Below are 27,369 nucleotides of genomic sequence, written 5' to 3'. Positions count from 1 at the left end.
GTCTCATCAAAGTGAGACGTTCCACTGGATCAACTGTCTTTAAGTGTGGCGTGGCGGGATATTAGCCACCAGCTAACATATGCGCAGCTAGCGCTCTCACACATAGTCCTTCTCTGCCTTCATCTGCCTGTCTGCATCAATCACACGATAATTAATTTACTCTGCTGACGTGAGGGCTTGATGAAGATGGGTTTCTCATCGTCTTTTCTTTGCTATGACATGCTTCTATTAGGTGCTGAGGGATTGTGTGGAGAGCGGCAATGCGTGATGAGAGCTTTTTTATTTTCCTTTATACATATTGAGCTGATTAAATGCTTTGAAGATGAGTACCGCATGGTTGTTTTTGTGCGAATTAAATAGAAAATCATGGAAATGATTTGAAATATAGTGTCTCAGTCATAGTAAACAACTTCAGATGTTCTGTGTGCAATACAGTAAATGTATAATAGTGCTGTCAATTGATTAAAAAATGAATTAATTGTAAATTTCTTCTAAAATTAATTGCGATATCTTTTAAAAGAAATCTTTTTTATGATTGAAGGTGAGTATCATTTTAGGGCTGTCAAACGATTAATCGCATACAAAATAAAAGTTTGAGTTTGCGTAATATATGTGTGTGTGTACTGTGTGTAATTATTTTGTATATTTAAATAAAATTAATGTATATATTTAAGAGAAATATGTTATTATATATATTTGTAATAAATACATATACTTGTTAATATTTCTTAAATATATACATGAATGTGTTCGTATTTATACACACATAATAATCACACAGTACACACACATATTAGGAAAGTCAAACTTTAATTTTGTATGCAATTAATCACGATTAATAGGTAGGTTTTAGCTCTAATATCAATACTACTGATGTCTCTAGGAATTTGTTCTTTTTTCCCAATATTTAACCATTGACTATAGCCATTCAACATTACGGTATAATTAAGAGCTATCAATTGTAACATTTATTAGACTTTAATAACAACTTATAATTTAAGTGAACCTAAAACAACCTTTACTTAAACCCACTATTTACCCGTGCCCTTCAGAAAGCAGAAAATATACAGAAATTTAATAAAGTTATCAAACACTAAATTCTAAATTAAATGTAGATGAATCCTTAAAGCTACAAACGTTATTGAGTTCCTCTGTTTTCTTTTGTTCTTCGATTAATAGACATCACAGCAGCTGGTTTATTATTTTATTTGGCTGCTATTACTTTAAGAGCTGCCGCTTTTTGAAGTTGTACATAAAACAAAGATTACTAGAGTATATTTCTTTTATAAGAAAATACTACTTCACCTTTAATTCAATTTGTTGCTTTACCATTTCTTTGTAATTGTTTGTGAAATTTACTAGCAAATTCAGATGAAATTAGTTACTTTTGCCTTAAATGATAGGTTGCCCCCTAACTAGCAGAACTCAGGTACTGCCTCGGCAACGGGGTGGTGGGAAGATTACGGTGTAGCGCGGCCGGTGTCGATCTGAGGCAGAGAGGTGCGAAGAGGCAGAGCAGACTATAGTGTGCTGATGGGAGGGCATGCTGGCTGAGTGAGCGCTCAAGCAGGGATAGGCAGTTTAAGACCCAGCATGCAGCCGCTGTGAACCCCCTAAAGGTCCGCCGCTATGCCACTCATTCCAGATATGTGCACCTGTCAGAGTATCCACACCTGTCACCAGCCCTCTTTCTCTCTCACACACACACACACACACACACACACACATTCTGCTGTAGGGGGGTAGAGTTAGCCAATCACAGCATGTATGCTGAAGATGGCCATAAATGGCTAAATAGACACGCATTCCCCAGAGATAAAAAATAAATGCTTAGATGTTGCTTATTCATAGCTTATGAACCTAAGTGGAGGTCTCAATTATATGACTTCGAAGCATAATATTTTTTCAGGTTCACAAGTGAGATACAGTGAGAGTGCAGAGCAATAAAATTATCACAACTAATTAATTATCACAATTTAGATAATGTGATATTGAAAAAACTTTTGATTGCAGATTTTGACGTTTTGGCAGGTATGAGCATTTATAAACTATGTATGGTTTGTTAGGATATGATATTAGTTGGCTGAAATACACCTTGAAAATCTAAAATCTGAGGGTGCAAAAAAAAATATTGAGAAAATTGCCTTTAAAGTCGTCCAAATGAAGTTCTTAGCAATGCATATTACTAATTAAATATTACGTTTTGATATATTTACGGTAGGACATTTACAAAATATCTTTATGGAACATGATCTTTTTCTTAATATCCTAATGATTTTTGGCATAAAAGAAAAATTGATAATTTTGCTATTGCTACCAATAACCCCGTGCTACTTAAGACTGGTTTTGTGGTCCAGGGTCATATATTAGGTTAAAAGGGTCTAAAAATCTCTATTTGAACTCTGTTTAATGACATTAGGAGATGTCTAGGAGAAACAATTGAGATTTTAAAGAGATCCCATTAGTAATTTTTCATAATGACTCACTCATAATCACTCCCATGCTCTTCATCTCTGAAGGGAGGCAAAACAAACAGCCGATGCGATTGATTTCCCAAGAAGCAACGGCAACATTAATGCTTCCAGTTTGCCTATCTAAAAATAAGATACAGTAGACAACAAACACCCTGTACTTGGATCAAGCAGCGAGAACATTCTGACATTTTAATAGCGCCACAAGATGAAAGCTGTGTGATCGTCCTTCCAAAACATTATCGATGAGGAGTAATCAATCTAACAAAGTGGAAAATGGCCAGGCGGGGGTTGATAAAAAGCTAAAATGCACAGAGATAGTCAATAGAGTGCTGCGGAGGGATGAGCGGCTGGAGGCTTCTGAGAATCGAGAATCAGTAGAGACAAGGAAGGGAAAAGAGTGGGAAGGAATGTCTCCTTCAATGGTATGCTCCTAATTAAACTCCTTCATACTTCTCATCCCTCCTGGCTCCTTCTGTCAGACCTCCTCTCCGGGCTGAAGCCTAAATAATGGACTGATATCAACTATGGTCTTGCAATTCCAACTGTAATCAAGCCAGAGAAACTCTAGCTCGAGTAGCCAAAGATGATTCCCTACTGTCTTCACTACTGATCATTTTACTCTGGCCTCTTTTTAGAAGCTGAACAGTGTCCAGTGCTCATTTAGACATCTAGTTAAAACCAGGCCAGATTGATGAGGGAGTCTGACCCAGACAGACCTCATGGTTTCTTTTTAAGAGGATTTCTGTTGTGGAATGGAGCTGACAGGTTTGCAGGGAGGTGTTAAGAAAGTCCCACATTCAATACTCTGCTTATCAAGACCAAGGAGGACAGACAAGCTTTATTTATATGGTCTGACAACAAATAAAAAATAAAACCAAATCATTCTGTTCTTTCCTGAATTCAAGCTGTCTTCTCTGCAGGGCTGCATGATTAATTGTATGTTAATCGTGATGAAGAATTCTGCTTATCTTGATTTATTAAGCATAGTTGTCTGTGATATTCAGCCACTGGTTATCTGTCCTGAAAACATTTTTTGACTGTCTTGCATTGGTAACAGGCCAAACATGAATCTCGACTATATTTTTTGCAAATGTGGCTGCTGAATCAATGCGCCTTTGCAACTTCTGTGATGGGTTTTTTCTTTTTTTTTTATTGTTTCTGAGGTAAATTTTTACATTTTAATAATGTAAAGAATATGTTAAAGGGGACATTTGATGCAAAATTCACTTTTACATGGTATTTGCAAAAAGGTATTTAAAAACCCATTCACTCCCCTTTTTATAATACCCCCAAATACCTAAATAGTCTTAATTATCAAGCCGTTTTGATTTTCTGAGGAGTATGATGTCATATTGCTCAGGCTCCGCCCACAGCCACTGACGGACTGTCCCATATTTGCATATCCCCGCCCCTCAACCAGCAGTACGCCGCCCGCCGTTTTCTCCGCACTCGAGCAGCTGTAGCGACAATGTCTACCTGATCTCATGACGAAAACGTACCTGTGGGAACTTTTCCGCAAAAAAATGAAATGAAGAAGTATGCATGTTCATCTGTTCCAGGTAAAAAAAAAAAAAAAAGATCACTCATTTAGTGCCACTCAGTGGACATTTCAAATCGAATATATCACAAAACATACATGGCGGTAAGTATTTTGCATCTTGCAAAAACGTTCCCACAGGTAGGTTTTCGTCAAGAGATCAGGTTGTGTTTTGTAGTCGGTGTAAAAGTCAACATGAGAGTCTTCATGTTCCCCCGACATCAGGGCCACTGAGGACGCAGTTTTGTTTTTGATGGGAACGCACCACCAAATACACCAAAAATGAGAGGGGCAGGGTGAGCAGTAGCTCATTATCATTTAAAGAGACATGCACTATAATAACTGTTTTTGACAAGGTAAAAACAGATGTTGTTTTAAGCTATCACTGAGGAGTTTTAACCAAAGTATGTTGCAGACATTTCAAGAAGACCCTAAAGAATCATACCAACTTGTGGAAAATAGGCATCTGATGTCCTCTTTAATGTATATGGTATTAGAAAATAGAATAATTCAGGAAACTAGACAAGGTAAAATAAACCCTGTCTATGTTGACATTTTCTCGATTTGTGTAAAATAAATTTCTCACCTGAAAATGTGATAAATAATTGTGATATGATCATTTTAAAAATCAATTGTTCAACCATTACCATGCAGCCCTACTTCTACCGTTGAATGGTAACATGGACAGTTCTGACGAACTTACACTAATCTAACTTTGCACTGTTACTTTGAGGTCCAAGCGTAACATTTACATTTGTTTTCATTAGCTCACGTTAGCGGTTTACAAAAAAGACATAATTTCACACAGAGGTCTATTTTGGCAGCTCAGTGGCTCTCCTTGCTCAGCACATGTACAAGTGTTTTTTTTTTTCCACTTCTTTCTCTTTTACTAAATTCACTATAAAGCCACTAACTCCAAGGTGGTCCCATTAGGCCAGCAGAGATGACATCATGCACCTCAGCAGTCACGCCTCCACCATGTGTGCGCTGTGAATGAGTTGGAGTTGATTACCGTGCACAGTCGCACACGCGAGCGGATAGAGGTCAGGGAAGCTCAGTGACAGACACGCACATGATCCAAAAGCACTCTGCAGATGGCCTAACTAAAAAATCTGTGCTTTGATATGGTACTTCTGGGGGGGCGGGACCGCAGTCTCCTGCTCCCGTTGAACACACAAGTGCAGAACTCTGGGGAGAGAGCCAGTCTGTCTTGACCTTATTGGAAGCATATGGCTGGAGAGAAAGCAGGGAAGCCACCGTTTCATTAAGTGTGGTTTGAACATGCTACAACTGTGTAGCGAGACATGAATGCAGATGACAAGGGACGTGGCCTCCATATGTGCCTGTCTGTGTGTGTATGTGTACAGTATAATGGTAGTACGAGGTGATGCATCACAGAAGACCATCTATCTTTGAACTAACCCATCAGGCTCGAGCCACTGGAAGAGGGCATCTCTTAACTCGTAAAAACCAGCTACTTTACTATAATTTGCTTGTTTGAGCCCTTCCCCCTATACGCTGTAACCAAGCATCAAAGAAAAAACTATAGGCCCGCCATTCCATGGGGCATATGAAAAATGGTAACAGTCATATCAGACATTTTCCCTCTAAGGTAAACTCATGATGTTAACAAACACTTTTTGAATGGCCAATTTCCTACTTTGAGTCTGAAAAATGCACCATTCTTTATTACAAAAAAACACTGATTATAGTACACTCTAAAAAATGCTGTTTTAATTTTTTTTTAACCCAAATCCTGGGTTTAGCCTGTTGGGTCATTTTATTGGGTTATTTTTAATATTTTTACCCAGTTGCTAGGTAGTCTTTCTGTAACCAAGTTGCTGGGTCATTTTTAACGCTGGGTTATATCGCTGGATTATTTTGTAAATTGTATTATTTTACGCAACGTGTATCATTTTGTGTATTATTTTGGTGACACACTGGCATGAGAATTAGCGCTATTTCGGTAAAAAACGATTACAGAGAATGGTTCAATACACTAAAATTAAAATGCTACTTTTAAATGTTACATTTTTAATGTCTAAAACACTTGTCAAACAAGTTAAATGTGTATAATATTGTAAACCATGCTGCATTTACCCAAATAAATTTAATTTGTCTTGTATTTTGTTCATGTGTTCTTTCTTAATAATAAATGTTCATCTTTTGATTATTGCTGTTGCCTCTAGTAATTCTGTGTGTGTTTTTATAAGTTCCAGACCATTTTAAACCAGCAATATAATCATTTTTAAACAATAGTTGACTTAAATAAAATAATAACCCAGCATGTTTGGTAAAAACATTTAACATTTAAAAACCCGACCAGCTGGGTCAAACTAACCTATGTGTTCTGTCCAATATTTACCCAGCGCTGGGTTGCAAAATAACCCAAACTGTCACGACTTCCTTTTTTTTCTTTTTTTTTTTTTTTTTTAAAAATGCAGCCTTGGTGAGCCATGGTGTGTGTGTGCGTGTTTAGATATATTGATTTCAGATATTTGCAGAATGAACAAGCTTTAGTTCCAACAAATTGTCTTTTTTTCATTATCAAGTTTTCAGTTCTAAAAGTTACAGTATGTTTTCCTGACACAATGAACTCTTTCTCTCAACCGATCAAGGAAAATTTGATTTCTCATAATTACGGTAAGTAATGGATAAGTAATATCATACCTTGAGCATCTAATTACAGCCTGGAATGGATGAACACAGGGAAAGACCAAATCCACTTAAAATTTTCTATATTTAGGCATTTCTAAAATTAAAGCAATTCCCGATATAAAGGCACAAATAAAGTAGTACAGGGAGAAAGACTAAAAGCTATTTTAGCTATTTTCTAGATTACAGCTGTTACTCAAAGAAACATTATTCTTACCAATAAACTCTAGGGGGAAAAAATGGTATGCTTGTGTCTTTATTTACTACCTTTTCAATAATGTGATACTCTGTTGTGCCATGTTTTTCAGATTCGGGTACATGACTGTAAAGCGTGTCATTTCATATTCTCTCTCCATGGTTGTTAGTAAGACAGACAGACAAGTCATTCATATGACCTAATGGAGCATCCCATACATGCACACAATGACACTCAGTCAAGCTAAATAAAGGGGTGCTTATACCATGGCCATCTTTCCATTTGAAACATGCTGGTTATGTCTTTATGTCTTGTTTTATTTCTAGAGAGACAGAAGAACACCTATCACGCGCACACACGCACATATTGAAAGGGCTGTGATTCTTTTTTTGGATGCAGTGAGCTGCGAACACACTTGCTTGCATATATACACACACACACACACAGACATCAGTTATCAGCCTTTGTCTGTAGGGGTTCTTATCATGCAGCTGCATTACAGGAAGGGGCAGAGGGTTTTGAGGAACAATGCGCAGGCACCTGACCTCTCTGGCATGACCTTGTGTTTCCACACCCTTCAGGCCCTGTGGGAGGGGACACTGCCATCTACACCCACATACAGAAATAGATCGCTCATTTTCCACTGACAGTAGGAGGGGCAGCCAGAGAGGACAGCCTTGTTTCTTGTATCTTAAAGCACTGATGTCATGTGTTGTGCTGATTTAGAACAGTCTATGTGTTTCACCTTATGCCAACTCACCAGTTTGCTAATTATTGTGCATGTAGTTTTATTATATATTATTATGACCTCATATTAATTGAGAGAATAAATGGAATATTTGTATATTTAAAAATGTGGTAAAACTTTACAATAAGGTTTGGTTAGTTAACTTCTACAGCATTTACTAATCTTAGTTAATGTTAATTTCAGCATTTACTAATGCATTTTTAAGATCACAAGTGTTTGTTAACATTAGTTAATGCAATGTGAAGTAACATGAATTAACAATGAACAACTGTATTTTTATTAACAAATCCTGTAATAAATGTATTGTTTGTTGTTCGTTCATGTTAGTTAATACACTAACTAATGTTAACAAATGACACCTTATTGTAGTGTTACCATTTGTTACTTGTTAACATTAATGTACTAACTAACATGAAAAGTGAACAATACATTGATTACATTGATTATTCATTTTTGTTAATGATTGTTAATAAAAATAGTTGTTTATTGTTTGTTCATGTTAGTTCACAAAGCATTAAATTATGTTAACAAATATTTGTGATTTTAATAATGCATTAGTAAATGCTGAAATTAACATTAACTAAAATTAATAAATGCTCTAGAAGTATTGTTCATTCTAAGTTCATGTAAACTAATGTAGTTAACTAATGTTAACCAGTGAGTCTTATTGTAAAGTGTCACTAGTAATGTTTTAAATTATTTTAAAAAAGTAAATATTAAAATGATTTGTTTGTTAATATTAACTACATTTGTTAACATGAACTAACAATTAAAAAAAAAATCTAAAGCATTTATTAAACTGAGTTATTGTTAATTTCAGCATTCACTAATACATTACTTAAAAAAAGTGTTTATTTTATTTATTAAAATGTATTAGTTTTAATATTATTTAATAGATTTAAGCTAACAGAAAGTATTAACAATGAACAGTTATACTTTTATTAACTAGCATTAACAAAGACTAATAAATACTGTAACAGATGTATTGCTTATTGTTAGTTAATTCAGCATTAACTAACTACCATTAACCAATGGGACCTTATTGTAAAGTGCTTTAGAATAGGGAATACATATTTACTATTAACTAAGAGTTTTCCACGAACAAACTCCTTATTTGCTGTGTATTAATAGTTAGTAAATTAGTTGTTTAGTTTAGGTATAAGGTAGAATTAAGGGATCTAAAATATGAACATGCAGAATAAGACATTAATATGTGCATTCATATTAATTTAAACCTCAAAGCCCTTTCTATAAATGTGGAAGCACTGGAAAAGTCATTCAGATCCGTTGCGCTAGCTATAAAAACCCTTTAGAGTCTTTCTAAATAAATAAATAATAACAGCTTTTATCCTCTGGATCAAATGTTTAGTGGCACCCCCAGGTCTGGCGGTGGAGGGGGGACGCAGTCCAAGGGCAGCGGTTCACTAGAGGCCTCCACACAAGCTGTTGAATGAATAGAGTCTTGCTTACTCACCCTGCCTCTCCACGCCTATTCTTCTCCATTCGCTTCGCCAGCGCAATAAGCCAAGTGCTAAATTTAGCAACAGAGCACACTATTTTTAGACCACTACCATTTTTTGAGACATTTATTAGGGGAAGGATACTAAAAAAAACTCACACACGCACGCACTCACACACACACAGACCCACATCACACACACACACAAACGGAGGGAGGAAGGGAGAGAGGGAGGGGGCTCCTAATTTGGACACATCTGAAATGCACTCGTTTTTAAAGTGTTGCCGTAGATGCTTTGCAGCTGTTTCCAATCAGAGGGAAGTGTAGAGAAAACACGAGAGATTTAGACCGAGCGAAGGGGAGAACGAGAAAGAGAGGCAGAACAAACGCTCTCGGTTCTGCTCGTTCACGTCCAGCAGACGTACGGCAGAAGTTCAACAAGTTGTTCTAAAGCTGTGGGGTCAAAATGCTCCGGACTGGTGCTGAATGAGTGATGAGATCGGCTTCGAAGGCTGGGGAGACGTCTCACACACGTGTCGCATTTTACAGCGATTTTTCAACATGTCAAGGATGTGGAGAAATTTAAATCTGGTTTGTTATGATATGAAGACTATTGAAATCTTACAGTCTGCAAGAAGCCAAATCATTCTGCAACTTGATATATATACACTGCTGTTTTTTTAAAGAAGTCTTTTCTGCTCATCAAGGCTGTGTTTATATGAATAAAAATACAGAAAATGTAATATTGTGAAATATTATTGCAATTTTAAACAGTGGTTTTCTATTTTAATACTTTAAAATAGAATTCATTCCTGTGATGCAAAGCTGATCGTTACTCCAGTGTGTCACAAATCCTTCAAAACTCATTATAATATACTGATTTATTATCTGTGTTGGAAACAGTTGTGCTGCTAAATATTTATTTATTTACTGGAACCTGTGATACTTTTTTCAGGATTCTTTGCTGAATAAAATGTTAAAAAGCATTTATTTAAATTAGAAATCTTTATTACAATCCAAGTGAAAATTAAATATACTAAAATGTATTTATTTCATGCTAAGTATACTACAAATACATTTACATATTATGTACTTAATAAAAATACCCTGCAATTGTATTTTTAGCATACTAACATACATACTGGTATATTTAAAGTCTGCTAAATTGGAACAACTAATTTTGTACTTAACACACTTTAATTGTACGGAAGAAGTGGTGAAGTATATTTGATTGTGCTAAAGTGGAACTATTGCAAGTATTCTTCAAATGCACTTTTAAATATTTTGAATTTAAAGGCCGATGCTATCTAAAGATCAAACAATCCTCATCAATAGTGACATTAAAACATACTTTGGGCTAAATATAAAAAAATGTGCATTGTGCATAGGTAGTACTCCAAATAAAGTTTAATTACAATTTGTATGTCAGTAACTCTCATGCGACACGTCAGTAAATATGTTAATGGACTTGAACTATACTTACGCATAAATAAACGCATTACTTTTTTTACTAGGGAATATACACTACTGTTCAAAATTTGGGGTCAGTCATTTCTTTCTTTCTTTGAAAGAAATGAATGCTTTTATTCAGCAAGGATGTGTTAAACTGATCAAAAGTGATAGTAAAGACTTGTATTGTTAATGAAACTGTATTCTCATTAACTAACATTAACAAAGATGAATAAACACTGTAATAAATGCATTGTTCATTGTTCATTCACATTAGTTAATACCGGAACCTTACTGTAAAGTGTTACCTTCTCATGAATAAGTTCTTATTCATATCATCTTATTCTCATTTAGTACTTATTCCTATTTAAAGCATCAAGCATCACAAACTGTAAGAAAATTAACGTTTCTATTTATACTATGCATCCTGTTTGTGACGCATTGTTCATCTCCTCCTCAATTGACTTGTCTATGTCACAGGGTTTATTTGCTTAACTAGACAAAGCCTCTTCTTAGTTTAATGACACATTCTGGCAAAAAAAAAAAAAACGAGCTTCAACATCGCTCTGATTAGTTACCATAAAACGACTCTTTGCGTGAGCCATTAATAGGATGTGTGTGTGGTGGTAAATTCTGGTGGTACACAAATATTTCCCTTGATCAGATGTATGTTTGTTTGTAAGAGGACACAGTTATGTCAGTGTGTTATGTCATAGCAGGCCTTTGTAAGTTAAATAAATGGTCATTGAGTGTCGGCGCTGAGAGAAAATCGCTGTAGGCTAATGTTCTCTCTGATCTCTGATTACTCAAACTAGTAAGAAAGAAAGTCTTTTCAAAAGACAACTGAGGGAATGTTCAACTGGTGCAGCCCGCTAATGTGCAAAGTCCTTTACGAGAAAAATATCTTTTAATTAACTCTTTACTGCCACTTTGAAGAGAAATGAAAATGAAATTCAGTTAATTAGTCTACCTTGTCCACATTAAGCATTCTCCGAGACGTTTAATGAACCTGTGTTGATCTTCATTTTTTTTTCCCCTTTCTCCTTCTACTTTAAACAGATGCAAGTTGAGAGAAGGCTGACGCCTGCAACCCTTCTCACACATCTCGGCACACGGCAACACATATGAGGGTGAAACATCGTGAGGGAGCTTTGCGGAATCTCATTAACCAAGCAGGTAGTCATTAACAGTGTGACCTTTGGAAATAATCACCAGCCTCCCTCCCTGTCGCTCTCTCTCTCAGTTTGTCTCCCGGTGCTTGCGGCTAAACGCGCTCCTTTCTATTGCCGATTCATTCAGAAGTTGTGGTGGTGAGAGAAGAGAGAAGATTAAAAGGTGGCTGTTCAGATAAAGCTAATCTATGATGGGATGGGTTTGGCAAACTCTCTCTCAAGTGTTTGTGTCCTGTTCACACGACCGCTCCATGTGATGACGGGAGTGTTGACATCAGTAAAGCATGCAGCCACAACGTGCTTCTTCTTTTTACAGCCATGCTAATCTCTCTCCGTTTTGCCTTATTTTGAATAAATGTGCTGAAAAAAAAATAATGGTGCTTGCTAATTTTTTCATTTAGCTGTCGTTTTTATCCAAAGTGACATTACTCATTAATTTACTGATTTTACATATTTAAGTAATAAAAATGTCATATAAATGAATATATTATGTATATTTTGTTTATGATAACAATTTACAATAAGGTTAATGTTAGGTAATGTATTAACTAACATTAACAAAAATAAACAATACATTTATTACAGTATTTATTAATGTTTGTTGATGTTAGTTAATGAAAACACAGTTGTTCATTGTTAGTTCGTGTCATTTCACAGAGCATTAACTAATGTTAACTGATTGTAATAATGCATTAGTAAATGTTGAAATTAACATTTAGATTAATAAATGCTGCAGAAGTATTGTTCATTCTTAGTTCATGTTAACTAATGTAGTTAACTAATGTTCTCTAATGAACTTTATTGTAAAGTGTTACCATTTTTATATACGTAATTTACTGAATTTATATGTGAAGAGTTTATTTGCAAAAACAGTTAACTAATTAATTTTCAAAAATCATGTTATTTTATTATGTTATCATGTTTTTTATTGTTTTATTGTGTTAGTTAAGTGTATTTTTACTTAATCAAAATAACCCAACTGCAGTTTGATTGAGATTAATTGGAATGCACAATGAAAAAACACAATATTTCAAAATGGTTAAAAACAGATTTATCTGTTTTTGCAAATTAACTGTTCATTTAAACAATGAAAACATTATTATTATTATTTAAAATGTTATATTAATTATATAATTGTACAGAATATTTTATATTCAACATTTTATAAAATGTAAAATATATATAATATTTTACAATTTTATACAATGCTGTAGTAAATTAAATATATATATATATATATATATATATGAATTTATATTTATACAATAAAAATAATATTTAAAATTTAATATTAATTCTAGAATTTTATAGAATATTTTATTTAAAATGTGTGTGTGTATATATATATATATATATATAAATAAAAATGCATAATATAAATATATATATATACATTTTTATTATGTTTACAATATTTTATATAATGTTTTTATAGTATGTTTTACTTTACTTTATTTTATTATTTAAATTGACTGATTTCCTGTAATATAAAATTAAATTACAAAATAATAAAACAGAGACTTTGATTAGTATTAATAAAACTGATCCCTCAACTGTTATTAAAAAAAAAAAAAAAAAAAAAACAAAACCTCCTCAGCTGAGCTCTAATGCTCCACACATGCTGGGGAAACTGGTCTGGCACGATGCATTATGGGAAATCTATGTCTGTTTAAGTTTTTAATCTCCTGCCAAATAATTGCAACATCGCATCTATGCCAACGAAAAGGGAATTTTGACAACCAAACCATGTTGTAGTGTTTTTGTTGTTTTTCCCCCCTGCTAATCTAAAACTAGATAATTTTACCTTACACAAGCACTCGTAATTTGTTCTTTCTTCATGACTTAAGGTGCAATTATCTGGACCTTCCCACCTTTTGTCTAGCCTCAGATGTTAAGACGTAGGAGACTTTTAATGAGTTTTTTATGTAATCTAAACACGCTAGGAAAGGTGCTTCGATTAGGTATGAAAAGCCATGCTCAAAAACTAACAAAAAATGTGACTTATCTAAATATGACTTATAAGTCCTAGCTAAATTATGAATCTATCATCATTTAGTCTTGTAATTACATAAAATGCATGAAAGTGTACATACAGACATTTTTTAAAATGTATCTACAAGAAATCATCAATATGTTTCATGTCTCTCTTTTCATGTTTACATCTTTCATTACGCACATGCCAAATTCAGAAAGGCACATCCGCGTACAATGGCCTGACCTACGAAAGCAGAGATAAAAATGGATGAAAACGGAAGACATAAGCGGAAAGAAAGAGCCAGAGAGAGCAGAGTAGGGTAGAAGAGCCTCTAGCCTCTCATAAACAGAGCTAAAGAGGCTGGGCAAGCCTCTCACTGCCTCTCTCCCAACAACGCTAATTATCAACCAAAGACATGCTAATTACATGGAGCTTTATTGCTAATGTAGCGGGCTGCTCTTCAAGACGCCCACACGCTGCGCCCGGCTCCCCTGCCTCTCCTTATCCTCCCACTGCACCCCACAGGCACTCCAGGCAAAGACAGGAAAGATTGCTGGGATTTGTGTGTTTTATATGAGTGTGTGTGTTTGTGTGTTTTCAGCCCGTTTAAACAATGCTAAATCTTTGTACGTACAGCAGACAGTCCATAGCCGATACGTGTTTGCCTAACGTGTCTCGCACACACTCCGGAGCTCAAAGCTGAACTATGGCACTGATACCCCTATGCCGAGTTCCCCCTCCGGCCCACCCCAAGGCCTCGTCCCCATCCTGCCATCACAACAGGAAGTCTGCTTTGTTCCTCTTTACCTCCTACCGCCCACATCCCCTGGCCGTGATGTAACCTAGCAGCAGAAAAACGGGGCCCTGCAGGAGCTCAGCACTTCAGCGTCGACAAATCCAGTTAGGGCGGCATTTTAGCCACCTTCAAATCGATTTCTCCAACACGAAATCTGGCAAATTGGAAAGAAACTCCACTAAAGCTGTTGCTTGGTGATGGGAGCAGTTTGACTCGCTATGCTCTTTTTTATTTTCTTTCCACTTCGATGCTGATTTTCCCAGTGTGCTTTAAATTTCTGCCTTCGCGCGGCAGAGCAAACCATGATGTTTAGGACTTGCTTTTTAAGTAGAGTGCAGCACTCTGAAGTCGTTCTATAATGTTTCGAAAAATGAAAAACAGTCTGTATGAATATTTTACTCTCAGAAGAGGATAATGTTTCGGTTTCAAGTCTAGCTAGCTAAAAAAGTTTTTGTTAAAACTGTGAAAATGACCTGCGATAGCCTTCAAAGTAAGTTACACGTTTGAATTGTCATTTAATTGTAAATTAATACCCTAGTAAAAAAGTAATATATTTAAAATACATTTATTTCATACTAAATATAGTTTAAATATATTAACATATTTACTGACATATCACTCGAGACTTACTGATAAACATTTCAATAAAACCTTATTTGGAGTCCTACTTGTGCACAATGCACATTTCTTAATATTAAGCCTAAAATGTGTTTTAGGGCCACTACTAATGAGGACTGTATGATCTTTAAATAATATATATATATATATATATATATATATATATATATATATATATAAGTAATTCTATAAACTAATAATAATAATAATAATAAATGTGCACTTTAAAGTAGAAGTTCGCTTGAACAAAAATTTACAGATAATGTACTCACCCCCTTGTCATCCAAGATGTTCATGTCTTTCTTTGTTCAGTCATAAAGAAATTATGTTTTTTGAGGAAAATATTTCAGAATTTCTCTCCATATAGTGGACTTCAATGGTGCCCCAGAGTTTGAACTTCCAAAATGCAGCTTCAAAGGGCTCTAAACGATCCCAGTCAAGGAAGAAGGGTCTTATCTAGCGAAACGATCGGTTATTTTCAAAAAATAATTGACAATATATATACTTTCTAACCTCAAATGCATGTCTTGTCTAGCTCTGCGTAAACTCTGTACATCAAAATCGACTTACATCGCTGCAGAAGTACCATTTCTAAATGAAGTAATCATTTAGAGCCCTTTGAAGCTGCATTTTGGAAGTTCAAACTCGTGGACACCATAGAAGTCCACTATATGGATAGAAATCCTGAAATGTTTTTCTCAAAAAACATAATTTCTTTATGACTGAAAATAGAAAGAAATGAACATCTTGGATGAAAACGGGGTGAGTACATTATCTGTAAATTTTTGTTCTGGAAGTGAACCTTTCCTTTAAAAAGCATGTGACTGTTGAGTCCTCCACGAGATTCTTCATGCTTTAAAATGGATAACATCATCTACCCCATCTTTCTGAGAATTCCAATATGAATCAGGATAAAACATATTCTAAGAATAAATCATAATAAATCTAGCATTGTACATCCTGAGTCTTTTCTCAAGTGCAATGCACAGCTGCTCATGCTTGGAGTGCATTTTTGTAATTGTGCCTTGATGCACTGCAGGAATAACAAGCACTTTCTACCTGCCCTTTAAATCTGCCTCAAGGTCTGAGCTTGTAGAAGAGGCAAAAACGGTGATGGGCATGTCGCAGACTTTATGACCGATGATTACAGAATGTACAAAAACCCATCTTTGCATTTGCCATGATATTTCCTAGCACATAAAAACAAATTAAAAATGCCACACTAGCTTTATGAGATATAAGTGTACAGAAATATACTTGCTGGATATGTACATAAATAAAACTAAATTATCAAGCTGCAGAGTTACTGAGCGAATTAAAGCAAGTGTACATAAAGCAGAAACAAAAAACGGACCACAGAGTGAGCGGGAATCTGACTTGTGATAATATGTCAGTATAAAAAAGGAAGTAGACAGGAAAAAAACATGTTTTGTCTGTCTGACTCTAAGTGCAAAGGTGTTGGACTGCACTTAAGACTGAGCTCAACCTACTTCACAAACTCACCCACAGATCTAGGGATATTAACTCTGTAGATGTATGTTGTTGCGCATGGCATGAGGACACGGTCTTAGAGGCCTTAAGTCCTTCAGAGGACCACCTTGTCAGCCCACGTATGTCACCTTTGCTTTTTAAGATGTGTTGTGACATCTCAGAAAAGTAGATTATGTAACCAGCTCGCTCTGTAACATGCTTTTGGATGTTTGCCTCAAGCTACAGCACAATAGCTTAGCGTGGCCTGGTCCTCAGGTTTATGGCAGAAACCCACGGACAGCATGCGTCTAAGACCTGAGAGCCTTTAGGAGCATTAAGCTGATTGCGAAAATGCAGACATCGAAGTCGCTGGCATTCAAAACAAACAGAGTGACTGAAATACAGCATGATGCTTGATGTATTTAGTTAGTGTACGTTTTATGGAATTATAATCAGAGGGATGCTGAATGATCTGAGTCCATCAAACTCTCGTAAAAACTGCTCGTCATTTGGGTTTGTGTCTATAGAGTCTCTCCATGGAAGAGAGCTGGGCAAAATGAGAAAATAAAGAGTGCAATGGCACTATTCACAAGAACTGAAACTTATGTTTACTGAAACGTCATACATGAAACACTCGTCAAGGCTTTCAACTAAGACCCCCAATATAAAAATCTACATTTACAATGAACACTTTGTCATTAGTTTCATTTCAAACAGCCCTTAAATTACACAGTGTTTCTCAGGTCAATAATTAATTTTCATTTTAATTTGTCAGACATCTATGGAAACCCATTTTCACCACTGAATAAAACAAATAATTAAAGGTAATTGTGAGTTTTGTATCTCACAATTCTGACTTTATAACACAGAATTGCGAGTTAAGTCACAATTGTAAAATATAAACAGTTCTGACGTCATTTTGTTTTCCCCCTCAGAACTGGACTTTATAACTCGCAAATGTGTTTTTTTCTCAGAATTGTGAGATATAAACTCAGAATTGTGAGGAAAAAAGAACCGTGACCAAAAACTTTTTTATCTCGCAATTCTGACTTTATTTCTCGCAATTTTATATCTCACTTTTCTGTCTTTATAACTCAAAATTGTAAGCTTATATCACGCAATTCTGAGAAAAATAGTCAGAATTGCGAGTTTATATCTCGCAATTCTAACGTTGTGAGGAAAAAGTCACAATTGTTAGTTTATATCTCACAATTCTGACTTTATTTCTTAGAATTCTGACTTTATTTCTTAGAATTGTGACAAGTTTATATCTCGCAATTTTGAGATAAAAAAAGTCTTAATTGTGAGATAAAAAGTCGCAGTTACCTTTTTTAAATTGCTTTTTTATTCAGTGGCAGAAATGGCTTTCCATAAAAATTGGGGGAAACAAGAAATTGATAAATTAATTAATCAATTAATTAATGAATAATAATATATAATTAATTAATGACACTTTTGTTAAAACATTTGGGGTCAGTAAGATTTGTTAGTCATTTTTTTAATCAAATTAAATTGATCAGTAGACATACTTTTGAACTTTCTCTGTTCTTTTCAGGCATCTTGAAAAAAAGTCTTATGGTTTTCACAAAAAATATTAAGCAGCACATCTGTTTGTAACATTGATAATATCAAGAAATGTTTCTTAAGCAGCAAATCAGCATATTAGAAGGATTTCTGAAGGATCATGTGACACTGAAGCCTGAAGTAATGGCTGCTAAAATTTAAGCTGTGCATCACATGAATAAATTACATTTTAAAATATATTAATATGGTTTAACAATATTGTAATGATATTTTACAATATGGCTGTTTTCCCTGTATTTTTGATCAATAAATGCAGCTTTGGTGAGCATAAGAGCCTGACCACAAACATTTGAACAGAAGTGTATTTTTTTTATTTAATTTAAAAATTATTATTTTTTCTTAATAATGACCTGCTGACAGTGTGGGAGTGTCAGGTAAGTGTGTGTAGATCTGAGAAACTCACCTCCACAATGTCAGAGTTGGTCCTGCTCTCATGTGGCTCGTTGTACTCAGTGTATTTGAGCAACACTTTGTCCATATCTGTGCTGGCATACTGGAACAGCTTGTTGGTACTGTTGAAGATGATGAGGGCAATCTCACAATCACACAACACGCTCAGCTCATAGGCTTTCTTCATCAGGCCAAACTTTCTCTTCGTAAACGTCACCTAGAGAGAGACAGAAGAGAGAAAAAAAGGTTAGACAAGTCACAGGCTGTACTGACGGAGTAGCACAAAGCATTGGCTGGTGGCATAAAAACGGAGATGGATGACTCTTTGTGTGTTTGCTCAGCGCGTTGACGCTCTTAAATATTCCTGACTCCTGAGTTGTCCTAAATACAGTGTTTCTTCGGAAAATCAATGTTACTTTTCTTTCCTCCTGTCTGCTTTCCTTTATTTTCCTTTGTGCGCTTCCAAATTATCTGGAAAAATAGACAGTAGCGTAATAGCTCATAAATCAACTGAAGATCTTTTAAAAATTCTGTTCTTTAACAGAAAGTAAAATACCTATTTCCCTTTTGCTTTTATTCTTGCATTCATAAGAAAAACATAGCTTTAATAACTGAAATATAACATGTGTGCTCCAAAATCATGCATTAACCTTTTATTTAAGAATAATACAGTAATACTTTGTCTGGCCCCGCTAACACAAAAGTTCAGCTGTATAATAAGGATTTTATTTCATGATAAAGGTTAACCATATTCACCTTAAAAACACTGGGGAAAAAAGAAAAAAAGAAAGACTGTCTGTATTGCATGGGAGGCAAATTCTCCTTGCGTGCCTCTGTGCTAATGCACTTCAGCAGATGCGCAGACATACAAACACATGCACACACTGATCATCGCTGCCACAGAGTGTTTGAGAGGCTGTTAATGACTTCTCAGTGCATGTTCTCATCTAAATTAGCAGCATTAAAAATAAGAAGCATCTCTCTCTGACCTCATAGGTTTCATGTCTCTTGAGCACTTAAATGCAGCGTTGGAGAAACCACACACGGACCAACTCACGACAAAGGAGGAACCTTGAAGCCAAACCACTAAACTCTTCATCTCTTTTAAATGTAGCCAAAATGTCCCATTGTGCCTGTTATTGCGATACGTGCTCACAGCAATCTATATCTCTTTATTTATTGCATAACAAAGGTGCATTACATTACAAAATATGCATGTGATAATCACCAAGAGATTTACCATGCATTCATATAAGGTATTACATTCTTTGATGCCGCTAATTTGTTTCTACCGTTTCCTAGTAAAAAAGTAATAGATTTAAAATGCATTTATTTTATATTAAGTAGAGCTCAAGTCTATTAACATATTTACTGACATATTTCTCAAGACTTACTGATATAAAAATTATAATTAAACTTTATTCAGAGTAATATTAAGCCTAAAATGAATTTTAATATATTTATTTTTCACTATGGTTGTCATGAAACTTTAAATTAATAAAACAATAAATAAAACAATAAATAAATAAAAATAATTAAATAAAGATAATAAGCCCTATAGTTTTGTTCCAAAAAGTGTGTTTTAATTTAAACATATTGGTATAGTCTAAATAAAACTTGTGTAGCCTTATCATAAATAGGAACATTTCATAAACATTTGTTGTCAGGTAATCTAAACACATACTTTATGTGTTAACATCTAAATTAACTGCTTTAACTAACGCCAAAAAAAAAAAAATTATATCACTTAATCAACCAGTAAAAATAGCTTAAAAAGAGATAGTTCCCCCCAAAATTAAAATGAATATACTCAATCTCATGTCGTTCCAAACTAATGACTAAAAAGCACTAAAAAGTTACTTAGAAAACATTTTTTTTGTCCATAAAGCAAGAAAGAAAGAGAAAGAAAGAAAGAAAGAAAGAAAGACTAAAAAAGTTGTTTCAACTTAACATTTCATGTTGACTAAACTTTTTTAAGTTGAATTATTTTACAGTGAAGAAAGAAAGAAAGAAAGAAAGAAAGAAAGAAAGAAAGAAAGAAAGAAAGAAAGAAAGAAAAAGAAACATTGTAAAAAAAAGTAAAAAAAAAAAGTGTTTGTACTGCTTTAAAATTTTAAGTTTACTCAACTCAGATATCCATTTTCACTTCACATTTCATGTTTGAATGAACTTAAAATTGTAAGGCAGCACAAACACTTTTAAGTTGAGAACTTTTTTTTACAGTAAACAAAAAGAAAGAAAGAAAGAAAGAAAGAAAGAAAGAAAGAAAGAAAAAGAAAGAACAGAAGAATTTGTTTGTGCCCCACAGAATAAAGAAAGTGATGGTGAGAATAATGTCCTGTCACCACTTTTTATAGTTTGTGTATGTGAACTGGAGTTCACCAGTCTTGTTTGACAGCGATCTCTTATCTTTAAGAGATTATAATTACACAAGTTATAGTAATGATTCTCATTCTGCTGGTCATCCTTTATCATCCTATTTCTAATCATTTATGAGAGACGTATTGATTATGTATCATTTTGACAAGATCATTCTGACAAGTTGAACAGGCACTTAAGAACACAAGTGATGTTTTGACAGCTCCTTTTCCTGCAAGATAAAGCCAAACTGAGAGTTTCGAGCTTCCTGAGAAAGCCTCTATAGTGTGGCTTAGCAGCTCTGAGAGGTTTCTTCTTCAGGCTTCTGGAGATTTGGCAAGTGTGACAGGATGCAAAAAGAATAAGCCAAAAATCTGTCATTTGAAATATCTGACCTCCAGTTTGACAGCAGGTTGAGAATAGAAAACGCTGAACGGTATGTTTGATGAACAGACTTTGAATTTTGGATTATTTGAATAACAAATAACAAAGTCAGTCATTAATTCGCACATCAAAAATAAATGTAGCAATTTGCAGGCCGGTTCTCTGAAAGAGGAAGTAGTATCACACATACTCAGAAATGGCGATAAAAGGACTTTAAATAATCACTGTGGTCAAGCTAACAACTGTGGCCAGTGACATCAACAGCCACAGTCAAACACAAACAACCACATGCTAAACATACTTCACAAATCCTTCCTCACAGGGGTTTTTGCAGGGTCATTTATTTACTACTGATGTCCATAAAATTCATAGCGTTTTAGTTCAGGTATATTCCAATTTAAGATAAAGGCGTTAGATCTTAAATGGATACTCAACCCAAAATTCTGTCATCCTTTACTCACCCTCATCTGACTTTCTTCTATGAGAGATAATTCTGACATTTTGACAATGAAAAGTCAATGGTAACCAAAAGTGTTCGTTTAACAAGATTCTTCAAAATCTTTCTTTGTGTTTCACGGATGAAAGTAATCCGATGAGGGTGATGATGTGAGGATGACAGAATGCTTTCTTGGGTGAGCTATCCTATTAAGTTATACCCCTGAAAGTAAGCAAAAAATCTGTTTAAATCTGTTTAAAACCATGTCCACTCAACTTCATAATAATAAATATTCAAATCAGTAGTTAAGTATGTTTTGAAGCATCATGGCTGGTTTCAGCTGGTCCTTAGTTGGTCATAAGATGGTTTAAGCTGGTCCTGAGCAGGAGTTAGTTGCTTAGGACAAGCTTAGTACCAGCACATGACCAGCTTAAACAAGCTCAGGACCAGCCTAAACCAGCTCAAACTAGCTGCCGTGCTTCAAAATACACCTAACCAGCATTTTTTTTTTTTTTTTTTTAAACAGGGATGACTGAATACTAGTCAAACATTACTCATTTGTGACCCCGGACCACAAAACCGTTCTCGTAAGGGTCAATTTAAAAAAAAAAAAAAAGTTTTTAACATTTTATACATACTATTTTGAGAAACAACTATTTGAAAATCTAAAACCTGAGGGAAAATCGCTTTAAAGTTGTCCAAATTAAGTTCTTAGCAACAGATACTACTAATCAAAAATTAGGTTTTGATATATTTACGGTAGGAAACTTCCAAAATATATTCACAGAACATGATCTTTACTTAATATCCTAATAATTTTTGGCGATTAAAAAAAAAAAAAGAATCATAAATTTAAACCCATACAGTGTATTTTTGGCTATTGCTACAGATATACCCATGGTACTTAATGACTGGTTTTGTGGTCCAGGCTCACATTTTATATCATCTGATGACGAAGAACTTCATAATAGTGTTCTGTCACTCGAAGCCAGTGTTGGGGAAAGTTACTTTTAAAAGTAATGCATTACAATACTGTGTTACTTCCTAAAAAAGTAAATAATTACTTTACTTAGTTACTTTTAATGGAAAGTAATGCATTACATTACTTTTGCATTACTTTTTAAATCTGGGCAGGGCTTGCTGGTATGTTTCTAATTAAAAAAAAAAATAAAAATCTTTTTTTGGCAAATGTAAAAGCCATTTCACACCAAAAGTGAAATGAATAAACCTCAGGCAGAAGAAAAATGAAATTCACGTCTGTACAGTAGAATGCAGGAGAAAAAAAGTTCAACACTCTTTAGCAATAAAAAAAATGAAGCACAAATGTTTATCTATAGTCATTTTTGCTTATTAGTATGGTTGAAATGGATCATCGAAGGTCAGCAGCAAAGACATTGGTTAATAAAATGAGATTAAATCCATAACGGATATTTGTGTTTGCATTTTTTGCAAAGTTTGCATTTCACTGTTTTTATTCATTTTTCTATGAATACTGGTTCTGTTTTTTTTTTTTTTTTTTTTTTTTTTTTTTTGGAAATGAAATTAATTAATGCATGTTGACATTTAGTCTAGAACTACAGTAAAATCATGTTTACACAGCGCACACAACTCCTCTGCACTGACTCCCGATTTCTCTCAACATGAGAGCAGAAGACTTGTCAGTCAATAATTGGGAACGCAAAGTAACTGCCATTACTTTTTTTAAAGAAGGAACTCAGATTTTTTCTTGTAAATTAAAAAGTAATGTGTTAATTTACTAGTTACTTAAAAACAGCAATCTGATTATGTAACTTACGTTACGTAATGCGTTACTCCCAACACTGCTCAAAGCAAACGATTCCCTACACTCATTGTCTCTAAAACCTGTGTTTTGGTACAAAGTTCAGCATATATGAAGCATGCTGGAGTAATATGGTCACGAGGACCTTAAGTGTGATGTTCTCCCACTTCTGCTCGCTACCTGCCTCCACAATCTCATTCCTTGTTATCTGTGAAGCTCATGAGCCTTCCGCGAGCCAGCGTGCTAATTGCAGAAAACGCCAGTTGCAACACCTCCTCGATGTGGTGAGAGCTGCGAAAAATGATGGACCACGGTTCATAACGATCGTGATTTTGTTTCTTCGAACCCTGAACCTGTAGACCACGGGAGTGTGAAGCCCTTATCATGTGAGCACGGTCTTGTCATGCGTGACAAACAAACTGCCGAGCATGTAGACTTAAACGAGGCATTGCGCACGTAACGGTGAGGTGAGTTTGAACTGTTGTTCAAAGAACTTCGAATCACTTTCTACCGCCAAACAGAAAGAATAAAAGGGAGAAAAAGGTCCGATTCCCAGCCCAAGTTTGGTGTGTGTGTGCGCACGTGTGTGAGGGGGAGTCGGAGGGGGTTGGTCAGGAAGCACATTTGTATGCATTTCCTCTCATAACAGGAAGTGCCTGACAGCTTCCCCTTCACAATGGCTTCGCTTCTGCTTCCCGCCTCCAGTGCATTTTTCCCCTGGGGAGTTCCTCTAGAGGACAGAGACAGGGAGGATGAATGTCCATTTGTCACCATCTGCCCCGGCACCGTGATCCATGCGACCCACGCACCCCGAAATCTCCCCACTCACGCTCTGTGTTATATGAATCATTATGGTGAAGTCTCACAGTAGGGGTTGTATTGACAATAGACATGTTTACCCAACACAAATTCGCCTCTGTTTCCTTTCTGAACAGCTTATATTTAAACGTTAAAAGACGTTAGATGAATTTGTGCTAAATTGATAGTAACAAAATGTGGGATTCAAATGTGGGATTCAAAACCTTACTGAGCATCACTTTCTGTAACAAAGAGAGTGTTTTGAAGGTCATCAGCAGAAATATAATAAGAAGCAAAACCTGCGTGAAAAATGAAAATAAGAAAAGCACTGAATAATGAGAAGACAAGTGGAATAACAATTAGCGTAAGAGGAACAAAAGAATTTTAAGAAGATAAATTCGAAGAGGAGAAATTTGGAGAAGTTACACTTCGCGGAAGCAAAGGAATTTTTGAGAAGATGTTGGTGAAGATGCAGAAAAAGAAGAGAGAAAGAGAGAGGAAGACAGATGAAAAAGTGAAAAAACACGCACAGCGTGTTTCGTGAGGAGACAGGCGCAGAGGTAACGATCACAAGAGAAAGGTGGGAATCGTGGAGAGGAGAGCAAGGGGTGATGGGATACCCAGAGGGCCTCATTATTTTCTTGCTGTTAATTTTACTCAAACTGTTTTACACCTTTCCGTTGTTGATTGGAGAGACGCCTCTGTTGTCATGGGTGGCTGAATCAAACCCCGTCTCCATGCCATCACACCATCATGAGGCAGAGATGAAAAGAAAGGTAACAGAAGCCTACAGAACGTGTGGTGCCTGCATTTGCCAAGTCAGTTAGAGGGGTGAAAAACCACATCTAGTGCATGTCGAGTGCCAATTAAAGTGCGTACTTTTGAATGAACTTCTATCGCTAGGAGGCTTTCAGAAGACGCAGAAGTAATGGGTGACAACTGCCCCTTTCTGATGAAGAAAATCGTAAAATGTGATATTTGCAATTGTTCTTTTCGCTCTTTGTAGGTTAAAACCTGAGCTCATATCAGAGTGAGTTATCATTTCCTTCTTGTCCCATTCAAACAAAAATGAAATAGAAAATATAAAAATGTCATATACACTACCATTCAAAGACCGATAAGACTCTCTAATGTTTTTGAAAGGAGTCTCTTTATGCTCACCAAGGTTGCTTTTTATCAAAAATACCACAAATTAATAGTTATCACCTTACTTACCCAGTTGATTGATTACATTGACAACTGCAAACATTTTTTGTATTACAAATTTTCTAAAATGTTAGGTTTAAATATGTAAATGAGGCATTATTTAATGAAATATCTAAAAATCTAATCACTGGATGAAGTCAGTTTCAAAATTGTTTAGTTTTTTGGACATATTAGTGTCAAATGTTTTTACAGAGGAAATTTTGGATATCTCATTTTGTCACTCCATAATTCAGAAAAAAGCAGACAGAAAATAATATATTTTTTACACATTTTTTGGGGAATAAAATGTTGTATAAAATCAAGCTAATTATATATGAACAAATCCCTCTGTAAAAACCTTCAGGATATAGACAGGAATAAAAATGTAAAGTCTGGTGTGTGTTACTAAAGTGCTACTGAAGTGGAAATTTATGGCTCAGTCTAGGATAAAAAACTTATTTTAAATTAACTTAACTAAACCTTTAAAAAAATGTCATTAAAATCTGTTGACACAAATAGATAAAGTGCTACTTAACAGTGTCTTTTGGATGTTTTCTTTCCACTAGTCTAAAAAAAAAAATACTTTATGAAAAACCAAAAGCCCAAAATCTCAAACTTCACAGGTGCATGAAAAAACAGTCTCCCCGTAAAAAATAATATATTGTGAAATATTATTAGACAATTTTACAAAATTTTATTTTATTTTATTTTAAAATGCCATTTATCCCTGTGACTGGAAACTTGAATTTACAGCAGACATTACTCCAGTCTTCAGTGTCACATGATCCTTCAGAAATCATTTTAATATGCTGATTTGATGCTTAAGAAACATTTCTTGTCATGCTACTTAATATTTTTGTGGAGACCATGATATATTATTTCAGGATTCTTTAACAAATTCAAAGTCAAAAAGAACAGCATTTATCTAAAATAGAAAACTTTTATATCATTATAGATGTGTTTCCTTTACTTTTAAATAATTTATTGCATCCCGACCAAATAAAAGTATTTCTTAAAATATTATTTCTGGCCTCTTTTGAACAGTAGTGTAAACATACATATTATTATTATATAAAATATTTTTTGAATGCTCCACATTAATGTGGACTTAAAGGCTACAATTTTCCCAAACTCAGTAAATCTAAGACTATCATCTATATGTGGGTTTAATTTTTCCAAAACAAACAAAGCAAAATCAGACAACCACCATTTCCTGCCCAAAATCTGCTATTGCAGCCTCCCTCAACATATAGCAGATGAATCAGCACTGACACTAGTTCCAAACTATAACTGACTAAATATGATTATATTTGAATATAATTACTACACTGATTCATCTCTCTTAAACGTGCCTGTGTATTCAGCAGTGTGAAAATTAGTCAGTAAGCATGCTCTTGTTAGCGATGTGGCTAACACTTTTATGACACAGGGGGTCCTTTCATGTGACGTGCCCAGGAAAGTGTTTGAGTGGCTGGGGGGAAGAAAGCCAGGCTCCTCACACTGATGCCCTCTGTCTAAGCTTCTGGGCAGCCAGTCAACGCCAGGGAGGCCTGCTGGAGGTGCCTTGCTCTATGCAAGTGTTTTCAGGAGGTGGGCTACGGAGCCAAAGTGGCCGCCCAGGGCGACTGAGGCCTTGTGCCCATAAGCATGGCGCCAGAGGCAGGGTGGGCCGCAGGGAAGCTGCCAATCTGGAAGAGGTGATATCAGCAAGGAAATGAAGGGGGACGACAGCTGAACCAAAGACTTTCAAGCATTCAAACATTAAGTGATTCTTATGCACTAAGTAGCTTTAGGTTTTTACTGTATATTCGTTTAGCATTTAATGTTTTATCAAATACTTTTATATACTTTTTATTTAACTATCTTGTCGTTTTTTGTAACAACAAATCAAGGAAAATGTATAAA

General features: G+C 35.0%; 1 protein-coding gene across 13 annotated transcripts in view; it reads right to left on the bottom strand.

The window, feature by feature from the left end:
• mef2cb (myocyte enhancer factor 2cb) overlaps nucleotides 1–27,369 on the bottom strand; it is a 155,263-nt gene that overhangs the window by 22,855 nt on the left and 105,039 nt on the right. For all 13 annotated transcript variants that reach the window (XM_051108842.1, XM_051108841.1, XM_051108843.1 and 10 more), the window contains one exon: nucleotides 18,537–18,740. In XM_051108842.1, the coding sequence (XP_050964799.1) occupies nucleotides 18,537–18,740 (204 nt within the window). The remainder of the gene's footprint in view (nucleotides 1–18,536; nucleotides 18,741–27,369) is intronic.

The sequence above is a fragment of the Labeo rohita genome, chromosome 5 (assembly GCF_022985175.1).
Source record: "Labeo rohita strain BAU-BD-2019 chromosome 5, IGBB_LRoh.1.0, whole genome shotgun sequence".
In the NCBI taxonomy this organism is placed as follows: domain Eukaryota; kingdom Metazoa; phylum Chordata; class Actinopteri; order Cypriniformes; family Cyprinidae; genus Labeo; species Labeo rohita.
Note: the sequence above shows the minus strand (reverse complement) of the source record. Positions and strands in the feature narration are given on the sequence as shown.